Source organism: Pan troglodytes, chromosome 5 (assembly GCF_028858775.2).
Source record: "Pan troglodytes isolate AG18354 chromosome 5, NHGRI_mPanTro3-v2.0_pri, whole genome shotgun sequence".
NCBI lineage: Eukaryota > Metazoa > Chordata > Mammalia > Primates > Hominidae > Pan > Pan troglodytes.
The window spans coordinates 171745078-171769049 of record NC_072403.2 but is presented as its reverse complement, the minus strand read 5'-3'; the positions used below and the strand labels follow the sequence as shown (position 1 = coordinate 171769049).

The following is a 23972-nucleotide window of genomic DNA, read 5'->3' as shown; positions in this document are numbered from 1 at the left end:
ATTCCCTGATTTTCATAGCTATTAGAGATGTCTGCTAGTCACGCAAGATGTTAACAATGAAGCAGGCTCAGTGAAAGTTGCACAGAACCTCTCTGTACATTTATTTGCAACTTCCTATGAATCTATAATTATTTCAAAACAAAAAGCTGAAAGAAGGGCATAAGCTAACATGCTTCAAAAATTGAGAAACAGTATATTCACTACACCAAATAAAGGCTGTAAAGGTGAGATACCTCTCCTACCTCAGTATAAAATTAAGGCTTTGGCTGGGCATTGTGGCTCATGCCTCCTGCACTTCGGGAGACTGAGGCGGGAGTATATCTTGAACTCGGGAGTTCAAGATCAGCCTGGGTAACATGGCAAAACTCCATCTCTACCAAAAAATACAAAAATTAGCCAGGCGTAGTGGCACACCTGTAGTCTGAGCTACTTTGGGGGGCAGAGGTGGGAGGATCGCATAAGCTGGGGTATGAGGCCACAATGAGCCAAGATTGTACCACTGCACTCCAGCATGGGCGACAGAGTGAGACTCTGTCTCAGAAAATAAAAAATAAAAATAAAATAAAGGCTTTATTAGTATTCCCTTACAAGACACTTAAATTTTTTTCCTTAAAAATGTTTCAAATTATAATACTAACCAGTAAAATAGTATTATCATAAAATGGAATGAGGGAACTATTATAATGTAATATATTGAAAGGCTGCCAGAGGCAGCTCATGCCTATTATCCCAGCACTTTGGAAGGCAGAGGCAGGTGGCTATCTCTTGAGCCCAGGAGTTCGAGACCAGCCTGGGCAACATGGTAAAACCCCATCTCTACAAGAAATACAAAAATTAGCTGGGCGTGGTGGCACGTACTTGTAGCCCCCAGATACTCAGGAGGCCGAGGTGGGATGATCGCTTGAGCCCAGGAGGCGGAGACTGCAGTAAGCCAAGATTGCACCACTGCACTCCAACCTGGGCAAGAGAGCAAGACCCTGTTCCAAGGGAGGAAAATCAAAGGGTACCAGAGGGAGTACACAGTAATTCTCAGATTATGAAAGCATAATACAATCCTTTATTCATTTTATGAGTAATCTGACTCCACAATAGGAAACTTCTGTAATATCTAAATTATTCACTTAAATATTAAGTTTAGTAAGCTTTCCCAATTGAATCACAAATTCCTCCTAGAGACGATGTTACCTCTTTTATAACAGCCACTGTGTGTGTGTGTGTGTATGTAAGAGTAATTAAACTCAAGGTAGGAATGCACAACAGGGGGAGATTTGAGACTAGACAACAAAACTTCAGAGAAAAAGAATTTGAAAATTAGCTATAATCATTTTTTTAATAAAGTAGTTTTTAATTACAATCAAAGGGATTTACACTAGGAAAAGAATAATAATATACTCATAATGTCCATTTTTGACATTATTTGTATATATGTACCTGGAAATATTTACATAATGAACATTAAGAGTAGACCATGGGAATATTATTATAACTAAAGTTTTCCAAAATCTGAAAATATTCTAAAAAATATACTGGATATAAGATACAATATCTGGCACACTGTACAACTCCAATGCTATTATTGTTATAAAGGCAAATAAATGAAAAATAAGCAAACAACGATAATCCCTTCAAGTCTATTTTTTTTAAAAGTGCTTAAAAAAACCCCCAAAAAACCCAAAACAAAACAAAGAAACCCAAAACCAAAACCCATACCTTCTTAGGAAGAGGTTCTTCGTTGGTCATCTTGAATCCTAAAAAAAAAAAGTTGCGGAAAACAAGTTCAATTGATTTTCTTCCAGTGAAAGTAGGAATAAAAAATACTGACTCTTTCAAATCAATTTATTAGTGAACTAAATTACTGTTGAATAATTAGAATTTAAATAAACAATTTTAAAATAGTTTTAGATTTACAAAAAAGTGGCAAAGATATTACAGAGTTCCTATATACTCTGTACCCAGATCTTCCTTTGTTAACATCTTCCATTATTATAGTTATTGGGTAGTTTTTAAAAATTCCCTCGTAAAAAAGCTGATCAGCCATTCAAATCATTTGATGTCGCCATAAAGGGTGAAGAGAAATATAATGACCTCAAGTAGTATCCTATGCATATTGCTAAGGAGCTATAAAAGGGTAATACCAGTTTAAGTCTTTCCTTTTATAGCATTATGTTGTTAAAGTAAGGTAGTACCTACCACAGCCATAATTTACTACTGCCCAATAGTTTTTTAGACATATTATATATTTTATTTTTATTTTTTTTGAGACACAGTCTCACTCTGTCGCCCAGGATGGAGTGCAGTGGCGCGATCTCAGCTCACTGCAACCTCCGCCTCCAGGGTTCAAGCAATTCTCCTGCCTCAGCCCCCTAAATAGATGGGACTACAGGTGCGTGCCACCACATCTGGCTAATTTTTGTATTTTTAGTAGAGACGGGGTTTCACCGTGTTGGTCAGGCTGGTCTCGAACTCCTGACATTGCAACCCGTCCGCCTTGGCCTCCCAAAGTGCTGGGATTACAGGCATGAACCACCACGCCCATCCTATTACATATTTTAAAATATATGTTACACTGGTTGGGCGTGATGGCTCACGACTGTAATCCCAGCATTTTGGGAGGCTGGTGGGTGGATCACTTGAGGTCAGAAGTTCAAGACAAGTCTGGCCAACATGGTGAAACTCGGTCTCTACCAAAAAATTAAAAAAATTAGCCCGGCGTAGTGGCACACGCCTGTAATCTCAGCTACTAGGGAGACTGAGGCAGGAATCGCCTGAACCTGGGAGGCGGAGGTTGCAGTGAGCCGAGATGGTGCGCCACTGCATTCCAGCCTGGGCAACAGAGACTCCATCTCAAACAAACAAACAACAAAAACTCACATACACATGTATGTCACACCTTAATAAAAATATTCCTACAGTATTTAATTTTATGCCAAATATTTTGTATCTCAAAATTAGCTTATTATACAAAATTCACTTAACCCTGTTTCAAAGATAGGTTAATGAATTCAAGTAGGGAACACTTTATTATGCTGTTTTTTAGAACGAATGCTAATAGCAGCTATTATTCATTAAACTACAAATCCACACACTAAAAAAAAAAAAAGACAAAGAAAAAATGTGTAATAAACATGAACACCACATTAAAATACAAGGTTGGAAAAAAAAAGTATACGACATGAAGAGCTAACCTGACAAACATAAAATCTTTATATAAAAATTCTATGAGGATTAAAAAATTGAATCAGGGTTCTGAGTACCAGTGCTCTTTTGAAAAAGCATCTAAATTGCATTTGGCATATTCATAACTTATACAAATTAAGTAATTAGTTCTTATACTAATTTAGTTTTTCCTATTCTTTCTTTCTTAAGAGATGGGGACCCACCATAGTGCCCAGGCTAGTCTTGAACTCTTGGGCTCAAGTCATACTCTCATCTCAGCCTCCCAAGTAGCTAGAACTACCTGTGGAAGGATCACGCCCAGCCCTAGTTATTATTTCTAATAGTATACTCATGAATCTTCCCTTACTTTAAAGTGTTTATGGTTTATTTTAATTACCCATACTTATTATAAATTCTAAACTACTAGAAATTTGACCAAAAGCTTGGTATGTTAAACTGAATTTTTTTTTTTTTTTTTTGAGATGGAGTCTCACTCTGTTGCCAGGCTGGAGTGCTGTGGCGTCATCTCGAAAGCTACTTGAGGCTGGTGTGGTGGCTCACACTTGTAATCCCAGCATTTTGGGAGGCTGAGGCAGGAGAGCTGCTTGAGCCTAGGAGTTTGAACCGAGCCCGGGCAATGTGGTAAGACCCTGTCTCTCATTAAAACAAACAAAGAAAACACACACACACCAAGACTACTTGATTTCTCCCACTTGATTTTGAGATTCCTCAAAAGGAGATAATCTTCCAACAGCATGTTTTATACTACGTACAATCTCAACTCCACTTTATAAATGAAACATTCTAATCATACTGTTATTAAACCCTGGTTTTCAGATTAAGTAAATTGTGTTGAAGAAAGCAGAATTTAGAGGAAAAATCATAAATTGATCTTAGATTACTGGCTTGCTTCTTTCTCTGTTTAATCTTCTTTTTTTTTGGAGATGGAGTTTCGCTCTTGTTGCCCGGGGTGGAGTGCAATGGCGCGATCTCGGCTCACCGCAACCTCCGCCTCCTGGGTTCAAGCAATTCTCCTGTCTCAGCCTCCCAAGTAGCTGGGATTACAGGCATGCGCCACCACGCCCGGCTAACTTCCTTGTATTTTTAGTAGAGACGGGGTTTCTGCATGTTGGTCAGGGTGGTCTGGAAATCCCGACCTCAGGTGATCTGCCCACCTCAGCCTCCCAAGTGCGGGGACTACAGGCATGAGCCAGCGTGCTGGGCTTTTTTTTTTTTTTTTTTTTTTTGAGACAGTCTCGCTCTGTCACCTAGACCACAGTGCAGTGGTGCGATGATGGCTCACTGCAATCTTGACCTCCCAGGCTCAAGTGATCCTCCCACCTCAGCCTCCGGAGTACCTGTGACTACAGGCATGTGCCACCACACCCAGTTAATTTTTGTAATTTTTTTTGGTAGAGACAGGGTTTCACCATGCTGCCCAGGCTGGTCTCGAACTCCTGGGCTCAAGCAATCCAACTGCCTTGGCCTCCCAAAGTGCTGGCATTACAGGCGTGAGCCACTGCACCCTGGCCTTCCCTCTTTAATCTTTCTCAAGGGATACAGCAAACAGATAAAAACCTCAGTATTTGTTTCTGAGCTAATTGTATACAGTCTGTTTCACTGAGCAAGTCACTCTGTCCTATGAAGACATAAACCATATTACTGTGATATAAAATGTATATTATTCTTTTTTTCTTTAAATTGGTTCCTCCCTTGTTGCCCAGTTTATTATCTCTGCTGCCATTACAGAAAGCTGCTTTGTAACTACCTCAACCTGGTGGCAGTCATTTTAATCATCTGAGAAACCATCACCATATTTAACTCCACATGTCTAACTACTTCTATTTTAGCATGACACATGCATTAGGCTGCAAAGTCTTAGAACCCAGATATCAAATCTGGCATTTCCTTGTAATTTCCCATTTGTCTGGAGCTAAATATCAATTTTACACACACACACACACACACACACACACACACACAATATATATATATACAGAAAGAGAGAGAGAGAAAGAAGCAGACAGAGACACTCCCCCTCCCCCTGCGCCCGGTCTCTGTTGCCCAGGCTGGAGTGCAATGGCGTGATCTCGGCTCACTGCAACCTCCACCGCCTGGATTCAAGCGATTCTCCTGCCTCAGCCTCCAGAGTAGCTGAGATTACAGGTGCCTGCCACCATGCCCGGCTAATTTTTGTATTTTTAGTTTCACCATGTTGACCAGGCTGGTCTCGAACTCCTCACCTCAGGTAATCCGCCTGCTTTGGCCTCCCAAAGTGTTGGGATTACAGGTGTAAGCTACTGCGCCCGGCCAAAAACATTTTTAATTTAAAAAATCTTAAAGACAATTTTAGCTATTTGAGCTGTACATATTTAACCGGTATATCAGTATCTGTATCTATGTATATACGAACATAAAATTTTGAGAACCAACCAGGAACTTCATGTAACAGGTACTGTGGTAGAGATCTGTGAATGACAGTTTGAAAACAGCTATATTTATCACTATGGCTAGGTGGTATACCTTTTATCTAGTTACTAAGGCATCCTACCTACTCAGTATGTACAACTTTAGTTGTAATACTAAAGTATCATGGATGCTATTCAATATAAATTCCAGCTTATAAAAGTTATTATAGTTGGTCCTTGAACAACCCAGGTTTTAGCTGCATGGGTCCATTTATATGTGGATTTTTTTCAATCAAACTCAGATTAAAAAATACAGTACTCGGATCAAAAATACAGCATTCACGGGATGCGAAACCTGAGTATGCAAAGGGCAGACTTTTCATACACCAGGGTTCAAATTCCTATGCCAGGATTTTGGCAAGGATCATCGGTATGTGGTTCTACAATCTGATACTTTCCCTAGGTTTACTTGCTTACTCTCTTCTTAAAGACAGGTATCCATATTCTTATTCCACTAAAATAAAATTAACTGTAAGCTTAGCAAAAAATGAGATGATAATCTGTTTTTAAAGGGCATTAAAAGGACTGAGAAACACATGAAGAAAGTTCTGATAACCTTGGTATTCTGAAACAGGTTGTCAACTTTGCAAATACAAAAGTAGCAAAATCTCTGCACCTCAGTTTCCCCATCTCAAAAAGAATTACCACAACCAGGGCCCAAATACTGTGCTATTTCTGAAGACAGACATTAATCTTTAGCATGGTAACTGGCACAAAATGGGCATTTAATTAATAGTTTCTTCTCCCCATCAAAAACACAGACTCAGTGTTTCTTGAAAACCCTGAAGAGATAACCCACAGGTTGAGGATAATAATCATACTGTCCTCCCGACTGTTTCTAACACTTACTGCAGAATTCTTTGGCATCTCCAATATTTAGGATTCTAAACAGAAGTTACTTAAATTTTCTTTTTTTTCCTCTCTTTTTTTGAGACAGAGTCTCACTCTGTCGCCCAGGCTGGAGTGCAGTGACTCGATCACAGCTCACTGCAGCCTCCATCTCTTGGGCTCAACTGATCCTCTTGCCTCAGCCTCCTTTGTAGCTGGGATCACAGGCATGAACCACCACGCCCAGCTAATTTGTTTTTTTTTTTCTTGTTAGTAGAGATGAGGTCTTGCTATGTTGCCCAGGCTGGTCTTGAACTCCTGGGCTCAGGAATCCTCCTGCTTGGGCCTCCAAAAGTGCTGGGATTACAGTTGTGAGCCACCATGCCCAGCCTGCAATTATTGAAATTTCTTTTCCTTTTTTCTTTTTTTTGAGATGGAGTGCCCAGGCTGTTGCCCAGGCTGGAGTGCACGGGCATGATCTCGGCTCACTGCAACCTCTGCCTCCCGGGTTCAAGCGATTCTACTGCCTCAGCCTCCCAAGGAGCTGGAACTACAGGCACGCACCACCATGCCCAGCTAATTTTTGTATTTCTTTTTTTTTTTCTAGTAGAGACAGCGTTTCACTATGTTGGCCAGGCTGGTCTCCAACTCCTGACATTGGCTTATGTTCTTTTTAAAAAGTTTGATGGTGAGTAGATTTTAATTAAATGGTGCTTTTTATTGAAATTTTCTTTAAAAATAAAATTCTGTATTTGTAATGTAAGTCAGGAGTAAATACAGATTTTGGATAAATGTCTACACTTCCTAAGTCAACTCTCAGAGTCACTTTTAAGATCACTCTAGCTGTCTGGGGTATCCAACTTGGGAAATTCAGAGCCTCAGTATTTGGAAAGAAAATCCTTCCTCAACTTTTATCTGATGAAAAGTAAATCTTTCCTTGAAAGTCGATGATATGCCACAAAGTTAAATGCGCCATCTGGCAAAAGGCAAATTAGAACAGGTTCAAAATTTACAACTGTCTACAACATTCAACTATTTGGTCAAAATAGAACCTAATTGGCAATTTTGACTTTCACACCACACGAATGTACCGAGAAGTTTGGTATTCCCCAGGGCAATTTTTTTTTTAGCGCAAATGACAAACACAATAACCATTTAAAGTCAATTCTAGATTCATAAAGGCAATGAATATTCTAGGTTCTCAGAACAATCTATTCTAGTATCAGAAAAATAGAATGACCATAACATCATTAGGAGTCAAAGTTGAATCCTGAAGGAAAATAATAAAGAAAATATGCTCAGTTCTTATGAATCACACATTTAATAACAGCACTTTTCAAAGTCAAAGTTAGTTCCCATTTTCCAGGATGAAAATGACTGTTAGTCATTAGGTGATCAGCTATTAGGTGATTAAAACAGCTATTAATTAATAAATTGGGGGTAAGGGTCTCAAATTTGGTGCCCCTCAAAAGGGTGGTAACATGATTGACTAGTTTTAAAATTACATAAAGGTTTCAGTTATTTATGTAGATAATTCAGAGATAATATATCTCAGAAAATCAGGACCACCATCTACTCTTGATGCCTTAACACAGAAAAACAGCTTAGTATGGAGTTCAGTCTAGACTGGTTAGGTGCCTAGCATCCCAGATCCCAGTACCTTCCTGGCTCTTAGCATCATAAAGTTAGGTTCCCAGTTCCCTCTGAACGGAGGCAAGCGCCAGCCAAAACAACTTCAGTAAGAAGACACGGTACCTTGGTGAAACAAATCATAGCTGAATGTAAGACACCAATCTTCAGACACTGTAGTAGCAAGGTACTGATGAGGAACTGAAAGGCCATCTTTTCCTTATCCTCTATCTGCCATGTGTGATTCCAAGCAAGTCTTTTAACTCTTGCAGTTTCCAAGTCAGCAAAAAGATAATTTTGCCTGTCTCACAAAGTGCTGCAAATATTAATGCTTTCAGCACAATAAAAATGCTATACAGATTTTTCAAATAAAATATGAACATAATATGAACATAAAAGGCAACTTCAATGTGCACTTAGAAAATATTAAATTCTATTAACTACATCTTCAAAGGCAGAAAATATTTACAGCAATATATTTTAGTCAGATGGAACATCTTGTTATACACAATACACAATGAAGTATACTATTGTGGAGATACTGAAAAGTTTTTCTGTGTTAAGCTTAGTAACTACAAGAAACAAAATATTTAGAGGCAGAAAATTTGGAGACAACTAAAAAAATTAAAAACAAGAATAAAACCAAAATACTATCTTCAGTCTTCTTTTGCTGAAGGACCTACTAACTAACATACAATTTTGAGGAGCAAGAAGCAAATACATAATGATCAAAACTGCTAAACAATATATTCAAGGGGATTCAATACTACATACAAGACCATAAGAGACCTTGAACGCTTTAATGTACTGTACAAATTGTGACAATGCTCATCTCCACATCACAGGGCTTTTTACACATTGCGTTTCATCTCTACCAGCTTATTTCTGACAAACAATACACAAAAATATTTTCAGCAAACATGACTCAACGTTGAATTCGAAAAGCTAGACATAAAAGAGCCATGTAAAAATAAGCAGTGCCTGGGACACACTATTATTATTACTTTTATCCTTTAGGAGTTAGCAATTCTGGTAGCTTGTCCAAATTCTGCCAATAAAAAAGTACTAAAAATACTGAACTTTTAAACCATGTGTCTGCTTAAGATACCTTAACATATAAAAGCACTGTAAGAAACACACCTACCCAAACCCTTAAAATGTAACCTCAACCTTATCACAAGCCAGCTTGCGGACTGCAATCTTTCCCCGACTTGGCTAATCAGATGCTACTTGAATGAATTAAAATGTATCCACCTTGAAAAGATTTTTCGCTCATAGTTTTAAATTACGGTTTTAAATGTCCACAACATGTTTATCTATCGTAGAAAACTTAATGGTCAAAATTTTAAAATCCAAAAAACGAGAACTTGTGATGGATCTATGACGTCCACTTATCTTCCGAAGCAATGGAATTAACTAAAACTAGATAAAATAGGCACAAATACAACTTCCAATTGTAACATACTCATAGAAGTATTTCTCTACCAGACTAAATGTTTTTTGGTTTTGTTTTTGTTTTTGTTTTTGTTTTTTTTTACATAATCACAGTTATGCTAGTCCTTGATAATGTTAAGCTAATCCTTTGGGATCAAACAACCAAGTGACTTTCTTATCAAAACAAGAACTCGGGCTTTTCCATTACGTGTACACAGACTTATGAAAAACGGTGAAAAAAAAATCTAGTAACTGTCTCACAGGGATCCAAGGTAAGACTTGGATTTCACAAAAATCTGCAATAATTCAGTTTCTTTCCTCAGAATGCTCATACTCATTTAAAAATGGAAGTCTACAAGAGAACGTAGTAACATCCTACTGCGTGACATGAAATGTAGGGAACGAATGTTTCTTTTTTTCCTTGCTGAACTCGTTAGTGCCGCCAGGTCCTCGGGAGAGGCCCAAGGGAGGTGAAGGGGGCGACACCGAGGCGAGGAAAAAACGAGCGCCGCCGCTCAGCCCGGGGAGGGCATCCTCCGGCCTCCGTGAGTGGCCGGTCTCTCCGGCCGCCAGAGCACCCCTCTCACCCCAGGCCTTGGGGACGGAGGACGGAGATAAAATGGCCTCGAAGCGGCGGAAGTGTTCCCCGCAGGCGGGAAGGTAGGGCGGCTCACGAGAGACCGGTGCCGCACCAGGCCCGTGTGGCCTTTCGGGCCCTGCCCGCCCCTTACCCGCCGGGGACGGCTGCGCATCAGCCCTCAGGCCCCGGAGGTCCCCCGCGTCCGCTCCCGCCAGCCGGCCCGCACCTACCTCTCCAGGCGGAAGCCGCGCCGGCGCCACCGGTCGCATAGGCCGAGGCCGCGCTGCTTGCCCTGCCGCCCGGGCCCCCCGGGCCACCGCGCAGCCGGACAGCTCTGCCGCCGGCCCCGCCGCGCTCCTAGTCCCGCCGCAACCCCTGCGCTCCCCTTTATTTGTGGGTCTCGCTGCCACAAAATGGCGCTGAGGGAGGAAACCAGGCCCCGCCGCCTGGCCCCGCCCCGCCGCACGGCTCCGCTCCGCCCTGCCCCGCCCCACAGCCGGTCCGAACGCGCCGCAGGCCAGCGCCACTGCCTCCCGCCTCCCGCCTCCCGCCTCCCGCCTCCCGCCTCCCGCCTCCCGCCTCCCGCCTCCCGCCTCCCGCCAGCCTCCCCGCTCCGCCATGTTCGCGTTCTGGCCCACTCACAGGAGAGTCGCCTTTCAGGCGTGGCCGCAGTCACTCGCCCGCCGCCGAACCCCGCCAGGAGAGGAAAGGTGAAGGGAGGGAGGCCGTCGGCCTAGCCCGATCGGGGCCTCGAGGCACAATGGAGCAGCTGCTCCCCGGTAACACTCCCCGTCCTTTCCCAGGAGCCTAGCGCGAGCTCCGCGGGCCCCGGAGCTCAGCAAGCTCAGTAAGGGAAGCGGCCGAGGGGAGGGGCGGGCCAGCGAGGTCGGAGGTCAGCCCCGGGGCATCACGGGAAGGGAAGGTGGAAGTACTCGCCGGGGCCACCTGCGGCTGCGGGGCTGCCTCGTGCGGAGGGATCTGGGCGAAGGCGGCGCGTGATTGGCCGCTCTGCCTTCGTGACGCTCATCCGTGATGCTTCCGCGTGTCGGAGGACCAGGTGCCACCTCAAGAGAGAGGCCGTGGGCGGCGAGCCGCGGGCGTTTACTCTTAGCAGAAGCTCACCTGTAAGTTTTGAGAACTTAGAAACCGATGCCTTCTCTCTCATCAGTCGTGAGGTGCAGTCTCCTGGCCGCTGGGTTCGTTCCTCCTTGACATCTCTGGAGTCGCATCGAGGAGCTATTGTTCTCTGGCGTCGGAGGTTGCGCTGTGTCCGCGGCGCTGAGGGCCCCTTGCTAACTGGAACACGGGGAAGGCGGCCCTGTGAGGTTTAGTGAACTCAATCAAAGAGGTCCTGCAAGTGGAGTAGACTCCCTGAAGCAAGACTGCCATCTGGACCGCCGAGTGATGGCGGTGTTACCTGGAGAACGTGAAACAGTCTCTAAACACTTACTAGAAGAGCACATAATTCTTTTGATTGGTCTGTCCTTAGCCGGCTTTATCAAACCTGTTCATCCCCAAAGGAGTGTCTTGTAGTAAGGTGATTTATTAGGATAAGATTAAAGTACATTCCAGATGGTCGTAGTATATTTCCAGTGAATCAGATCAGTCTGGAGAAAATCTTTGCAACTTGTATCACAAGAACTCTCAAAAACTGAAAACAAAAAGTGCAAAAGCCAAAGGAGAAAATGGGGAAGGACATGAACAGATGATTCTCGGAAAAAATACCGTAATGGTCTTTAAACATAGAAAGTCGCTCCACCTCACTTACAATGGAAATACACGTTGAAATTACCTTTCCTGGTGGGAGTGGAAAAATGGTTCAAGTTCCGCGGAGTACAAAATTACTTGTGTTTATTCTTATACCTTGCAGTTATACTTCTAACCCTAACCTTATTCTGAAGGTGCAGCTCCACACATGGAAACAATAGGTATACAAGGTTATTGCAGTGCTATTTGTCATAGCAAAAGTTAGGGATAACCCAAATATCCGTTAATAGGGAACTGATTGGGAATGGTGCATCCATACAGTAGAACACAATGCAACCATTAAAAAGATTCAGAAAATAATCATGTGTTGCTTTGGAATGAGTCTCAGGTTGTATTAAGTATTCACTTAAATATTTAAGTGTAGTAAGTATTCACTGTATTCAAAAGCAAAAATAAGCATATATGCTTTTATGTATTTACTTAAATACATAAAAATATATATTTATATTTAATATGAATATTTATGTATATATGCTTATTTTCGGGGAGGAATTGGAAGGATATCCTGGAAACTTAACATTTTTAGTTGCCTATAAAGAGTGGGGGGTGGAGACAAGATTTCTCTGTCTTTGAACTTTTAGTTTTACATAGCCAAAAAAGTAAATAAAAAAGGAAACAAAGTAAATCCTAAGGTTGAAAGCAAATTGAAACAAATGAACTTAACTGTTAACTAATATAACTAAGATACACAGAAAAAATAATTATTCTTTGGGTTTTTTTTTTTTTTTTTTTTTTTTTGAGACAGTCTTGCTGTGTTGCCCAGGCTGGAGTGCAGTGGTGCAATCTCAGCTCACTGCAACCTCTGTCTCCTGGGTTCAAGCGATTCTCCCAGCTCAGCCTCCTGAATAGCTGGGATTACAGGCATGCGCCACCATCCCCTGCTGATTTTTGTATTTTTAATAGAGATGGGGTTTGACCATGTTGGCCAGGCTGGTCTTGAACTCCTGACCTCAGGTGATCCGCCCGCAGGTTGGCCTCCCAAAGTGCTGGGATTACAGGAATGAACCACCACCACTGGCCCCTCCAAGCTTTTGAACACAGTACTCTAGTAGTGTATCTGTGTTGTGATAGTGTAGTCTTTCCTTATATGCAGGAGATTGGATTTAGGACCTTCTGCGAGCATATACAGAAATCTGCATACTAAAGTCCTGGAGCTGAGCATAGGGAAAGTTGGTTCTTTGTATAGGTGTGTTTTGCATCCCACTGTACTTCTGTTTTGTTTTCTTCCTTCCCTTTCTTTTTCTTTTCTTTTTTTCTTTCTCTCCCTCTCTTCTTCCCTCCCTTCTTCCCTCCCTCCCTCTCTTCCCCCCTCCCTTCCTTCCCTTCTCTTGCTTTTCTTTTTTTTTTTCTTTTTTGAGAACAGGGTCTAACTCTGTCGTCCAGGCTGGAGTGCAGTGGTACGATCATGGCTCACTACAGCCTTGACTTCCTGGGCTCAAGCAATCCTCCCATCTCAGCCTCCCGAGTAGCTGGGACCACAGGCATGTGCCAGCACATCTAGCTAATTTTTTTCTATTTTCTATAGAGAGCTGTGTTGCCTAGGCTGGTCTTGAACTCCTGGGCTCAAGTGATCCTCCCACCTAGCCTCCCAAAATGGTGGGATTATAGGTGTGAGCCACCGTCCCTCGCCCCACCGTATTTTTCATCTGTGTTGGGGTGAAAAAAATCCACATATAGGTGGACCCTGGCAGTCCAAACCAGTGTTGTTCAAGGGTCAACTGTGTATTCTAAGGATGAAAAAAGTGCACAGGAGCTTTCAGCTTCACTGATTTATGATTAATGGTAACATTGTTACTGTGGTTTTAAAACTCTGTACTGTATATGGTAGGATAACATAAGTATTTTAATGTTACTATATACAAAGATGTGCAGTGTATGAGAGAATGAGATACAAACGCAAGATCAAAGAAGTTCAGAAAAGGGCCGTGTGGCTGATGCCTGTAATCCCAGCACTTTGATAGGCCAAAGCGGGAGGATCACTAGAGTCCAGGAGTTTGAGACCAGCCTGGGCAACATAGCAAGACCCTGTCTCCATTTTTTAAAAAATTTAAAACAATTTTTAAGAAGTTCATTCATCCGGGGGTGGGGGTGGAAACTAATATAAAGAATTTTAAGAAGTTCAGAAAAAAAAAGTCTGTAGTATTGAGTTTAAACTGGAGGGCTGGGTGCAGTGGCACACACCTGTAATCCCAGTGCTTTGGGAAGCCAAAGTGGCTTAGGAGTTCAAGACCAGCCTGGGCAACACAGTGAGATCTTGTCTCTACAAAATACAAAATAATAAAATAGCCAGGGGTGGTGGCCTGTGCCTATAGTCCTAGCTACTTGGGAGGCTGAGGCGAGAGGCCCAAATGAGCCCAGGAGTTTAAAGTTACAGTGAGCTGTGATCTCACCAGTGCACTACAGCTTGGGCAATAGACCCTATCAAAAAGAAAAAAAAGTTTAAACTGCAAAAAAAAGTCCTAGTTCTGTGGACTGAAAGGGCCTAGAAGCACTAGGGTGACCAGTTGTTCTAGTTTGCCACAAACAGAGGGGTTTTCTCTGGATGCTGGACTTTCAGATTAAAACTGGAACAGTCCTGGCTGAACCAGGATGTACAGGCATGGTCACCCTACAGTAACAGTGAGCACATCTAACACCAAGATCTTGGTTTCTAAATTCCATTTCCCACTAAAAAGATCCAGAGCTCCTTTGGAGAACTGGCTGATTCCAGCTCTGGGACGGGAAAGGTACAAGATGAGCCAGGTATTTCGTTGTGCCTGAATGCAGAGGAAGTGCTTAGACCAATGAGGCTATGCCAACTGTAGTTAGGAGAACAAACAACACTAATCCATAGTGGTAGATAGCAGATCAGTGGTTGGTTAGGAGGGGAAGAGAGAAGGAATTGACTGGAAAGGAAAATGGGAGAACTTTTGGGGGTGATGGAAATATTCTGTGTCATGGTTAGTGGGAATGTATACGTTTGTCAAAATTCATCAAATTGTGTCACTGTAAAGAATGCATTTTATTGCAAACCAAATGAGAAAAGCAAAGTCGATTGAGAACTTGCTGTAGCAAGGGAGTCAGCCATCATCCCTTATGTTTTAGCAGAGGTTCAAAGGCATGCAGAGGAGTGGGAAAGCTTTACAGTGGACAAAAGGAAAGGTTTCACAGATATGCCTGATTGGAAGCTGTTGGCATGGGGAAGCTGGAAGCTAACTACAAGTTGGCATCCTATGGTCTTGGTTAAAGGAGCATATTTGGCTTTCTCTGGATGGGCATAAGCTAGAAGTGAGGACAAAAATTAGGGAAGCTGTCAAGTTTTAATCAAGTCCTGGCCATTTTGAGCTGATTGTCATAGAAGTTATTATTTAGCTTCCTGGATTGCTACCAGAGATAGCAGTCTGACTTCCTACAAGTCTAGTTGATAGCAGGTTTGGCTTTCAGGCTGAGAGTACACTTATGGTAAATAAGTGGTTGGTTTACTGGGCTAGTTGTTGTAGGTAATGGGTCAGAATTCTGTTTTTATGTATATTCTGGCCATTTACCATTTGTATTTTCAGTCTCTCAAAAATAAATTTTAGAGACATGGGAGCCAGCTTGAAGGATCTCCCAGGGGGCAAATTTAGGGCAATTTTAGCGTCAAAAAGAAAATGAATACAATTGATTGCAAATACTGAATAAATAAAAGTCTACTCTCTAGTACAGAGAAGAGAGAATGAGAAGAGGGAAACTATTTTTCCATCATTGGTAGTGTCTATTACACCAATTTGATACTCTGAAAATTAGTTATTAAAGGGAGATAGCATTTACCCTGTTGGTTTTTTGTTTAATTTGTTTTTGTTTTTAAGACAGAGTCTTGCTCTGTCATCCAGGCTGGAGTGCAGTGGCACGAACATGGCTCGCTGCAGTCTTGACCTCCTGGGCTCAAGTGATCCTCGTGCCTCGTCAGAAGCTGGGACTACAGGTGCCCGCCACCATACCTGGCTAAGTGTTTTTGCTTGCTTTTTTGTTTTTTTAGAGATGCGGTCTTGCTATGTTGCCCAGGCTGGTCTTGAACTCCTGGGCTCAAGTGATGCTCCCACCTCAACCTCCCAAAGCTCTGGGAGTACTGGCATGGGCCACTGCTCCCAACCTACCCTGTTTTTTTTTTCTTTTTTTTTTTTTAATAAAGAATGTGGTTTATACCCAGTTAATGAGGGAAAACTCTTCTTTACTATAGGATGCCAGCTAATAAGTATAAAATAAAATATAGAATTAGACAATAACCATGATGCAAACCTTAATGAAATAATTGACTCAGACAAGGACTATCAATGGACTTCAAAACCTTTAGATGAAAGATTGCTGGGAAATGCCATCAAAGTATCACTCTACAGGCTACTTACCTAATTGTAAAAGAAATTACAGGCTGGGTGTGGTGGCTTACGCCTGTAATCCCAGCACTTTGGGAGGCCGAGGCTAGCAGATCACGAGGTCAGGAGTTCAAGACCAACCTGGCAACATAGTGAAACCCCATCTCTACTAAAAATAAAAAAAAAAAAAGGTCAGCCGCAGTGGCTCATGCCTGTAATCCTGTAATCCCAGCACTTTGGGAGGCCAAGGCAGGCAGATCACCTGAGGTTGGGAGTTCGAGACCAGCCTGACCAACGTGGAGAAACCCCGTCTCTACTAAAAATACAAAATTAGCTGGGCATGGTGGCACATGCCTGTAATCCCAGCTACTCAGGAGGCTGAGGCAGGAGAATTGCTTGAACCCAGGAGGTGGAGGTTGTGGTGAGCCAAGATCGCACCATTGCACTCCAGCCTGGGCAATGAGAGCAAAACTCCGTCTCAAAAATAAATAAATAAAACGGCTGGGCACGGTGGCTCATGCCTGTAATCTCAGCACTTTGGGAGGCCGAGGCGGGCAGATCACGAGGTCAGGAGATTGAGACCATCCTGGCTAACATGGTGAAACCCCATCTCTACTAAAAATACAAAAAATTAGCCAGGCGTGGTGGTGGTCACCAGTGGTCCTAGCTACTCGGGAGGCTGAGGCAGGAGAATGGCATGAACCCAGGAGGCGGAGCTTGCAGCGAGCTGAGATTGTACCATTGCACTCCAGCCTGGGTGACAGAGCGAGACTCCGTCTCAAAAAAAAAATTAAAAAATATAAATAAATAAAAATTAAATAAAAATAAAAATACAAAAAAAAATTAGTCGGGTGCAGTGGCATGTGCCTGTAGTCCCAGCTCCTTGGGAGGCTGAGGCAGGAGAATCACTTGAACCCAGGAGCAGAGGTTGCACTGAGCCGAGATCGCGCCATTGCAGTACAGCCTGGGCGACACAACAAGACACTGTCTCAAAAAAAAAAAAAAAAAAAAAAGATAAAGAAAATACACCTGTATAGTGGAGCCATCTGGTGGTCACCATTTGAACCAAACCATCAAATTTAGTATCAGTAATAGTGGGACAACCTCCAGTTTACAGAGAATACAAAAGAAAGGGTTGTCATGCAAATCTGATAGTACTAGCAAAGATAGTTATTCTAAAAAAAAAGTCGTAAGACTATAAGCAATAAATAGTTATTGAGCAGCTGAGTTAGGCATACTATAGTCTCAGTTTCAGTATCTAACCAGCTTCAAGTCACCATTTCAAATGAAATATCAACGCATGATGAAAGTTAACTTACTACCATCCTTTTCTTGGGGTTGCACTACTGTCCAATGGGTACCTAGTGAGGGCAGTACTGCTAACTCCTGCACAACACACCGAAATCAACTAGAGCTTTGCTTTGCCTTGGTGCAGTTTTTGGAGAAATGAAAAACAGCTTTACCATACACACATAGTTATTTACTTATTACTGTATTAAAAAGTACATACAGGCTGGGCACGGTGGCTTACGCCTGTAATCCCAGCACTCTAGGAGGCCGAGGTGGGCGGATCATTTGAGGTCAAGATTCGTGACCAGCCTGGCCAACATGGTGAAACTCTGTCTTTGCTAAAAAAATATATATTTATATATACACAAAAAAATTAGCCGGGCGTGGTGGCGGGTGCCTGTAATCCCAGCTACTCCAGAGGATGAGACAGGAGATTCGCTTGAACCCGGGAGGCAGAGGTTGCAATGAGCTGAGATCGTGCCACTGCACTCCAGCCTAGGAGACGGAGTGAGACTCTGTCCCCCCCACCAAAAAAAAAAAAGCAAGGCTGGGCATGGTGTCTCATGCCTGTAATCCCAGGACTTTGGGAGACCGAGGCAGGCAGATCACTTGAGGTCGGGAGTTCGAGACCAGCCTAGCCAACATGGTGAAACCCTGTCTCTGCTAAAAAATACAAAAATTAGCCGGGTATGGTGGCACACATTTGTAATCCAACTACTTGGGAGGCTGAGGCAGGAGACTCTCTTGAACCCGGGAGGCGGAGGTTGCAGTGAGCCAAGGTCGCGTGACTGCACTCCAACCTGGGGGACAGAATAAGACTGTCTCAAAAAAAAAAAAAAAGAAAATAAAAGAAAAAACCATAATACTGAGTTAGATTAAGTGAATTGGCCACTTCTTTGCCATCAGCCTAATACTTAGCCTGTAACTTTTTTTTTTTTTTTTTTTTTGAGAAAGGGTGTTGCTCTGTTGCCCAGGCTGGAGTGAGGTAGCATGATCTTGGCTCACTGCAGACTCCACCTCCTTTGCCCAGGTGATCCTCCTGTCTCAGCCTCTCCAGTAGCTGCGACCACAAGCACAAGCCACCTCTCCCGATCTCGGCTCACTGCAACCTCCGCCTCCTTGGTTCAAGCGATTTTCCCACCTCAGCATCCTGAGTAGCTGGGATTACAGGCACATGCCACTGTACTCGGCTAGAGACATGAGTAGAGACATAATAAAGACAGAGTTTCACCATGTTGGCCAGGCTGGTCTTGAACTCCTGACCTCGTGATCCACCTGCCTCGGCCTCCCAAAGTGCTGGGATTATAGGCATGGGTTACCATGCCAGCCGACTTCTCTTATCTCTTATGTGGTGAAAACAGGAAAAGAGAGCTCTATGGGATCCCTTTTATAAGGGCACTGATCTCATTCATGAAGGCCCTACCTTCATGACCTAATCCCCTTCCAAGGGCCTCACCACCTACCTCCACATTAGGGGTTAAGATTTCAACATGAATTTTGGGTGGACGCAAACATTCAATCTATTGCAGAAGTACAGAGGAAAAAAAAACAGTAAGTCTAGCTTTTGTTATTGGCACCCAGAAATCCAGGGATCCTGGAGAGATTATCAGAGTTGTTGGTTAAAAATGTTAATGTTAATCCACGATGCTCTCAAGAGCTCACATCTGGTGTGACTATGACCATGTCATGCTGTTTCACCAGTTAGTACCTCTGCTGAGTCCATTCTTTCTGCCTGGAATGCTCTTTCTACTCTTCTATGCCAGGTTATCTCCTATTCACAGTTAGCAATTAGCCTAAGACACATTATTTATTTACCTTAGTTTGTGTCAAGCATAGACAGTTGTGGTTTTACAGATAGGGAAGCCAAACCAAACTTCCTAGCCTACTTTTCTTTTTCTAATCTAGTGGATTTTATACTGACTTACAAGATTTTACTGTGAGCAGCAATGCAACATAACCCAATATATCTAATCTTTCAGATTTAGTGAACATTTAGATTTTTAAAATTATAATTAAAGCTATAATGTTTAGTCTTCATTTTCTCTGCAGACCACAAAGACTTCTGACATTCTAAGTTTTTTTTAAAAAATAATTCAGTAGATTGTTATCATAATTTTTACTAGACTATTATTAAAATATTATTTCAGAAATTCATATGTTGATGAGATATCTGCGTTCCCATGTATATTGCAGCACCATTCACAATAACCAAGATAAAGACTCAGCCTAAGTGTCCATCAACAGATGAATGGATAAGGAAAATGTGGTATATATGACCAGGCATGGTGGCTCATACCTGTAATCCCAGCACTTTAGGAGGCTGGGAATTTAGAAGTGGGAGAATTGCTCAAGGAGGGTTTGAGACCAGCCTGGGCAACAAAGTGAGACCCCACCTCTACAAAAAAATAAAAATTAGCCAGACATGGTGGTGTGCGCCTATAGTCCCAGCTACTTGGGAGGCTGAGGTGAGAAGATTTCATGAGCCCAGGAGTTCAAGGCTATAGTGAGCTATGAATGCACCTCTGCATTCCAGCCTGCGTGACAGAGGGGAGAGACCCTATCCCAGAAAGAAAGAGAAAAGGAGAGAGAAAGAAAAAGAAAAAACAATGTATGTGTGAGTGTATATATATATACATATATACACACACACACACACACACACATATCCATACATATATATGTATGAATACTATTTAGCCACAGGAGGACATTATATTAAGTGAAATAAGCCAAGCACAGAAAGAGAAATACTGCATGTTCTCACTGATAGGTGAAAGCTAAAAAAGTTGATCTCATAGAAGTAGAGAGTAGAATAGCGGTTACTAGAGGCTGGAAAGGGTAGGGGTAGGGAGGGGACAGCCAGAGGTTATTAACAGATACAAGAGTACAGCTAGATGGGAGGAATAAGTGCTAGTGTTCTACAGCACCACTGGGTAACTATAATAACAAACAATTTATTGTATATTTTCAAATAGAAGAGCAGATTTTGAATATTTTCAGCACAAAGAAATAATAGATATTTGAATTGATAGATGTGCCAATTACCCTGATTTGATCACTACACATTGTATACATATATGGAAATATCACAGTGTACACCAGAATATATACAGTTATTATGTGTCAAATAAAAATAATAATTTTATGGTTAGGCACAGTGGCTCATGCCTATAAGCCTAGAACTTTGGGATACTGAGGTGGGAGAAGTCCTTGAACCCAGGAGTTCAAGACCCTCCTGGGCAACACAGCAAGACCCTGTCTCTAATTCTAAAATAATAATAGTAAAAAAAATAAAGATAGAGTTAGGTTTTAAACATTCTGAACTCCTTGGTGGGAGTAAGGAGCATCTGTTAGTCAACAGAGGTAACAGAGGTATGGGTAGCTCAGAGTCAATTATTCTTGGAAACAGGCTTGTCCAGCTACTGGAAAAAAATCCCTTCATTAGGAAAAATAAAGGCACCTTTTGCATGTAATTTCCCTGTCCTGATCCCTGTAATTCTTTCCTAGTTGCCCATTCAGTACAAATAATAGCAGCTTTCTGAAAAGGATTTAGCATGCCAGAATGACTAGGCATTGCTGTACTCCTTCCAACATCTGCTGGGGTATTGTGGCACACACTACTGGGAGCCATGTTCCTCCTCTTGCACAATCTAGGAACTTCTAAATTGTGTTTGAGTCATAGTATCTTCAGGCCAGGAGATGAATTATGGCTGGTGTAAGCCAGTGTTTCTCAACAAGTGTGCTACTGGAATTTTGGACAAGACAATTTGCGTGTGTGTGAAAAGTATCTTGTGCATTTTAGGACATTTAGCATCCCCACACCAACCCACTAGATGCCAACAGCACCTCTCTGTATATGTGACAACTGAAAGTGTCCCTTTCTATATTTTCAATACTGCCCCCTCCCGTCATGCCCTTGATGAGAACCCCTGGTCTAAGGCAAGCATGGCTGTCATGGTCTTTACCACATAGTGATGGTGCTCAGTCTTCTTGCAGGCAGAGTTGGCCAGTTGAGCAGTTCTGGCTGGGATCAGAGGAAATCTCTCGGGGCTTCTGAGAAAAATTTTCCTTCCGGAGAGAGGCACGTGAGGTGAAATGTTTTCCCCCTCCCTTCCTTGTTGTCTCTTACTAGGCTGTGAGAGGCTGTGCTGCTTGCACCTATAGGAAACATCTTGTGACGATGAGGCAACAAGTTGGAAAATGAAAGCAGGCTGCTGGGAATTCAGAGTCAAGAATGGAAAGTCCCTGGGTCCGGGATGACCTTGTTAATCTTCCAGACTCACCAAGGGACTGCCAGTTCTTGTACTTTTTATTAGGTAAAACAGATATGTCCTTATATTTAAAACCACTGTTCATCAGGATTCCTGTTACCCATAGCCAAACACATTCTAACTTAGAGAGGAAGGGCATTTACATGATCAACAAGTGAAATAAAATGGAGAGGTGCCAGCAAAACTAGGTTTTTCTGTGACACTTTGCTTTATTGTTGTTGTTTTTACATTATGATGTCCATAGCCCTTGTTTCACAATAAAGCAAAAATTTAAAAGTCATTATTCATTTCCAGAAAACCAAACTTTTATAAGACAAAAAGCTAACTACAATAAAAATATAAGGGTCTTGAAGGATTTTATTTTCAGAACTTTTTTTTTTTTTTTCCTTGAGACAGGGTCTAGCTCTGTTGCCCAGGCTGGAGACCAGTGGTGTCATCTCAGTTCACTGCAGCCTGCACCTCCTGGGCTCAAGCGATACTCCCACCTCAGCCCCCCAGGTAGCTGGGACTACAGGTGTGAACTACCATACCCAGCTAATTTTTGCATTTTTTATGGAGACGGAGTCTCACCATGTTGGCCAGGCTGGTCTCAAACTCCTGGGCTCAAGTGATTCTCCCACCTTGACCTCCCAAAGTGTTAAGATTACAGGCGTGAGCCACCATGCCTGGCCTATATTCAGAACTTTTCAAAATACTATTCTGTTTGCCTCTGTTGCTTGCTAATTGTGTTTAACCTTATGGATGCAACGGTAAGATCCTGTTTGGTCAAACCTTCAGTCAAATCTCTTCAGTTTTTAAAAGGACGGTTTTTTGTTCCCCACAAATTAAAGACCCACTAGGACAGGAGACAGTCCATTCAAAAACTATGTGACTGTTGACAACCTGTAAATCCGTTCTTCTGCCAGAGGAGAGCACTGGGCCTTAAGCAATGGTTCTACTGTTGACCACACTGACTTCCTGTTAGACTTGTTTTTGTTGCTCTTCCCTGTTTTTCTTAACCTGTAAATAGTTTTCTCTATCCCACTCATTTGGGTCCCAGTGCCACTGGCCAATCCAGGTCTTCAGCTTTTCTTGTCGACTAACAGTGGCCCCCCAATTGGTCCTCTACCACCCATCTTTGCTTCCCATCCAAACTGTCTCCTACACAACAAGCCCTTTCTAAACACAAGTCTGGGAAATTTCCACTCCTGGGAAAATGGACTAGACATACTTTTCCATGTTCCTCTCACCAAGTATGGCTAAAAATCCTGAATCTTATATGTAAAACAAGCAGAAGAAGACTGAAAGGCAAACTGGCTATGGACTTCAGGACCCAAGGACTGACACAGGAATGACTCCCTGTGTTTCATTTTTGCCTCATATATCCCAGAAGCCAGCAATCTGTACACATCAACAAGCACAGACAAAAACAGCCACCAGCAAAAGCCTCTTATGTATAACTAAAGGTCCAAGAAAGGAGGCAGTCTACCAAGACAGAAAACCTTTAGACAGTAACTGCTCTACTCCAGCCAGACAACAGAGAAGAATCTGCAGCCTACCCCCATCCACTCAAGCAAAGGCTTCTGATGAAAATGCCAGTGGGCTGTGATGTGATTAATTAGGCAGGACACCAGGGTAGGCTTATCATCATCTGGGCACACAGAATTGCAGTCATTTGGCACACCTTTTCAACGAAGTGAAAAACAGGAATTGCTTTATAGTACCGTGGGAAAGAGTACCGCCTGGCGATGAAACAAGAGCAAAACATCTAGAGGCTGTGCTGCTGAGCCTGCTGGTGGAAGTCAAATCAGTGTTGGTTCTTAAAAGTTCACTATCCAGGCCCTGCCTGGGGAGTGAAGTAGGGAATGTACAGTCAGGAGAAGGGACTGATGAAATGTGCGGGTCTGTTCCCGATGGAAGCTAGGCTTATCTTCCCTTGGAGGGAAGAATCCGTATGTAATATGTCAATCAGTGTGGGACTCAGGGAAGTCCAAGGTCATTGGGTTTCTGGAGGGAAAAAAGAATAGAGGAAAAGGTATAGGCAGAGATGATGTTTCTTTGGTCCTCACAACCCGACATCTAGGGAGGTGAGGGCCTGTATTAGTCTCATGTGACAGATGGGACAGCAGAGGCACAGAGAAGTCAGATGGCAGCAGAGATTAGAGGTAAAGCCGGTGTGCTCATGTGATCACTTGCTTATGTGAGCAGAGGTAGTTCTGCTTGTCATCTTGCTATAGCC

At 42.6% G+C, this 23972-nt stretch overlaps 1 protein-coding gene, 1 long non-coding RNA gene and 1 other non-coding gene across 9 annotated transcripts in view; 2 read left to right on the top strand and 1 right to left on the bottom strand.

The window, feature by feature from the left end:
- The window catches only part of WTAP (WT1 associated protein), a 29740-nt gene extending 18294 nt beyond the window's left edge, over window positions 1–11446 (bottom strand). The window contains exons 1-2 of one of the 7 annotated variants that reach the window (XM_063813631.1): window positions 11218–11446; window positions 1711–1748 (exon numbers count right to left, since the gene is read on the bottom strand). In XM_063813631.1, coding sequence (XP_063669701.1) covers window positions 1711–1748; window positions 11218–11260 — 81 coding nt within the window. In that variant the 5' untranslated portion in view covers window positions 11261–11446. The other 6 variants (XM_016956566.4, XM_001150774.8, XM_063813635.1 and 3 more) reach the window with 6 other exon arrangements.
- On the top strand, window positions 10598–12162 carry LOC129144346 (uncharacterized). The gene is made up of 2 exons (XR_008548723.2): window positions 10598–10874; window positions 11264–12162. It is a non-coding gene; the product is annotated as an uncharacterized LOC129144346 (long non-coding RNA).
- Window positions 12163–17513: 5351 nt separating this feature from the next.
- On the top strand, window positions 17514–17639 carry LOC112209675 (U4atac minor spliceosomal RNA). The gene has a single exon (XR_002944498.1). It is a non-coding gene; the product is annotated as a U4atac minor spliceosomal RNA (small nuclear RNA).
- The last annotated feature ends 6333 nt before the right edge of the window (window positions 17640–23972 follow it).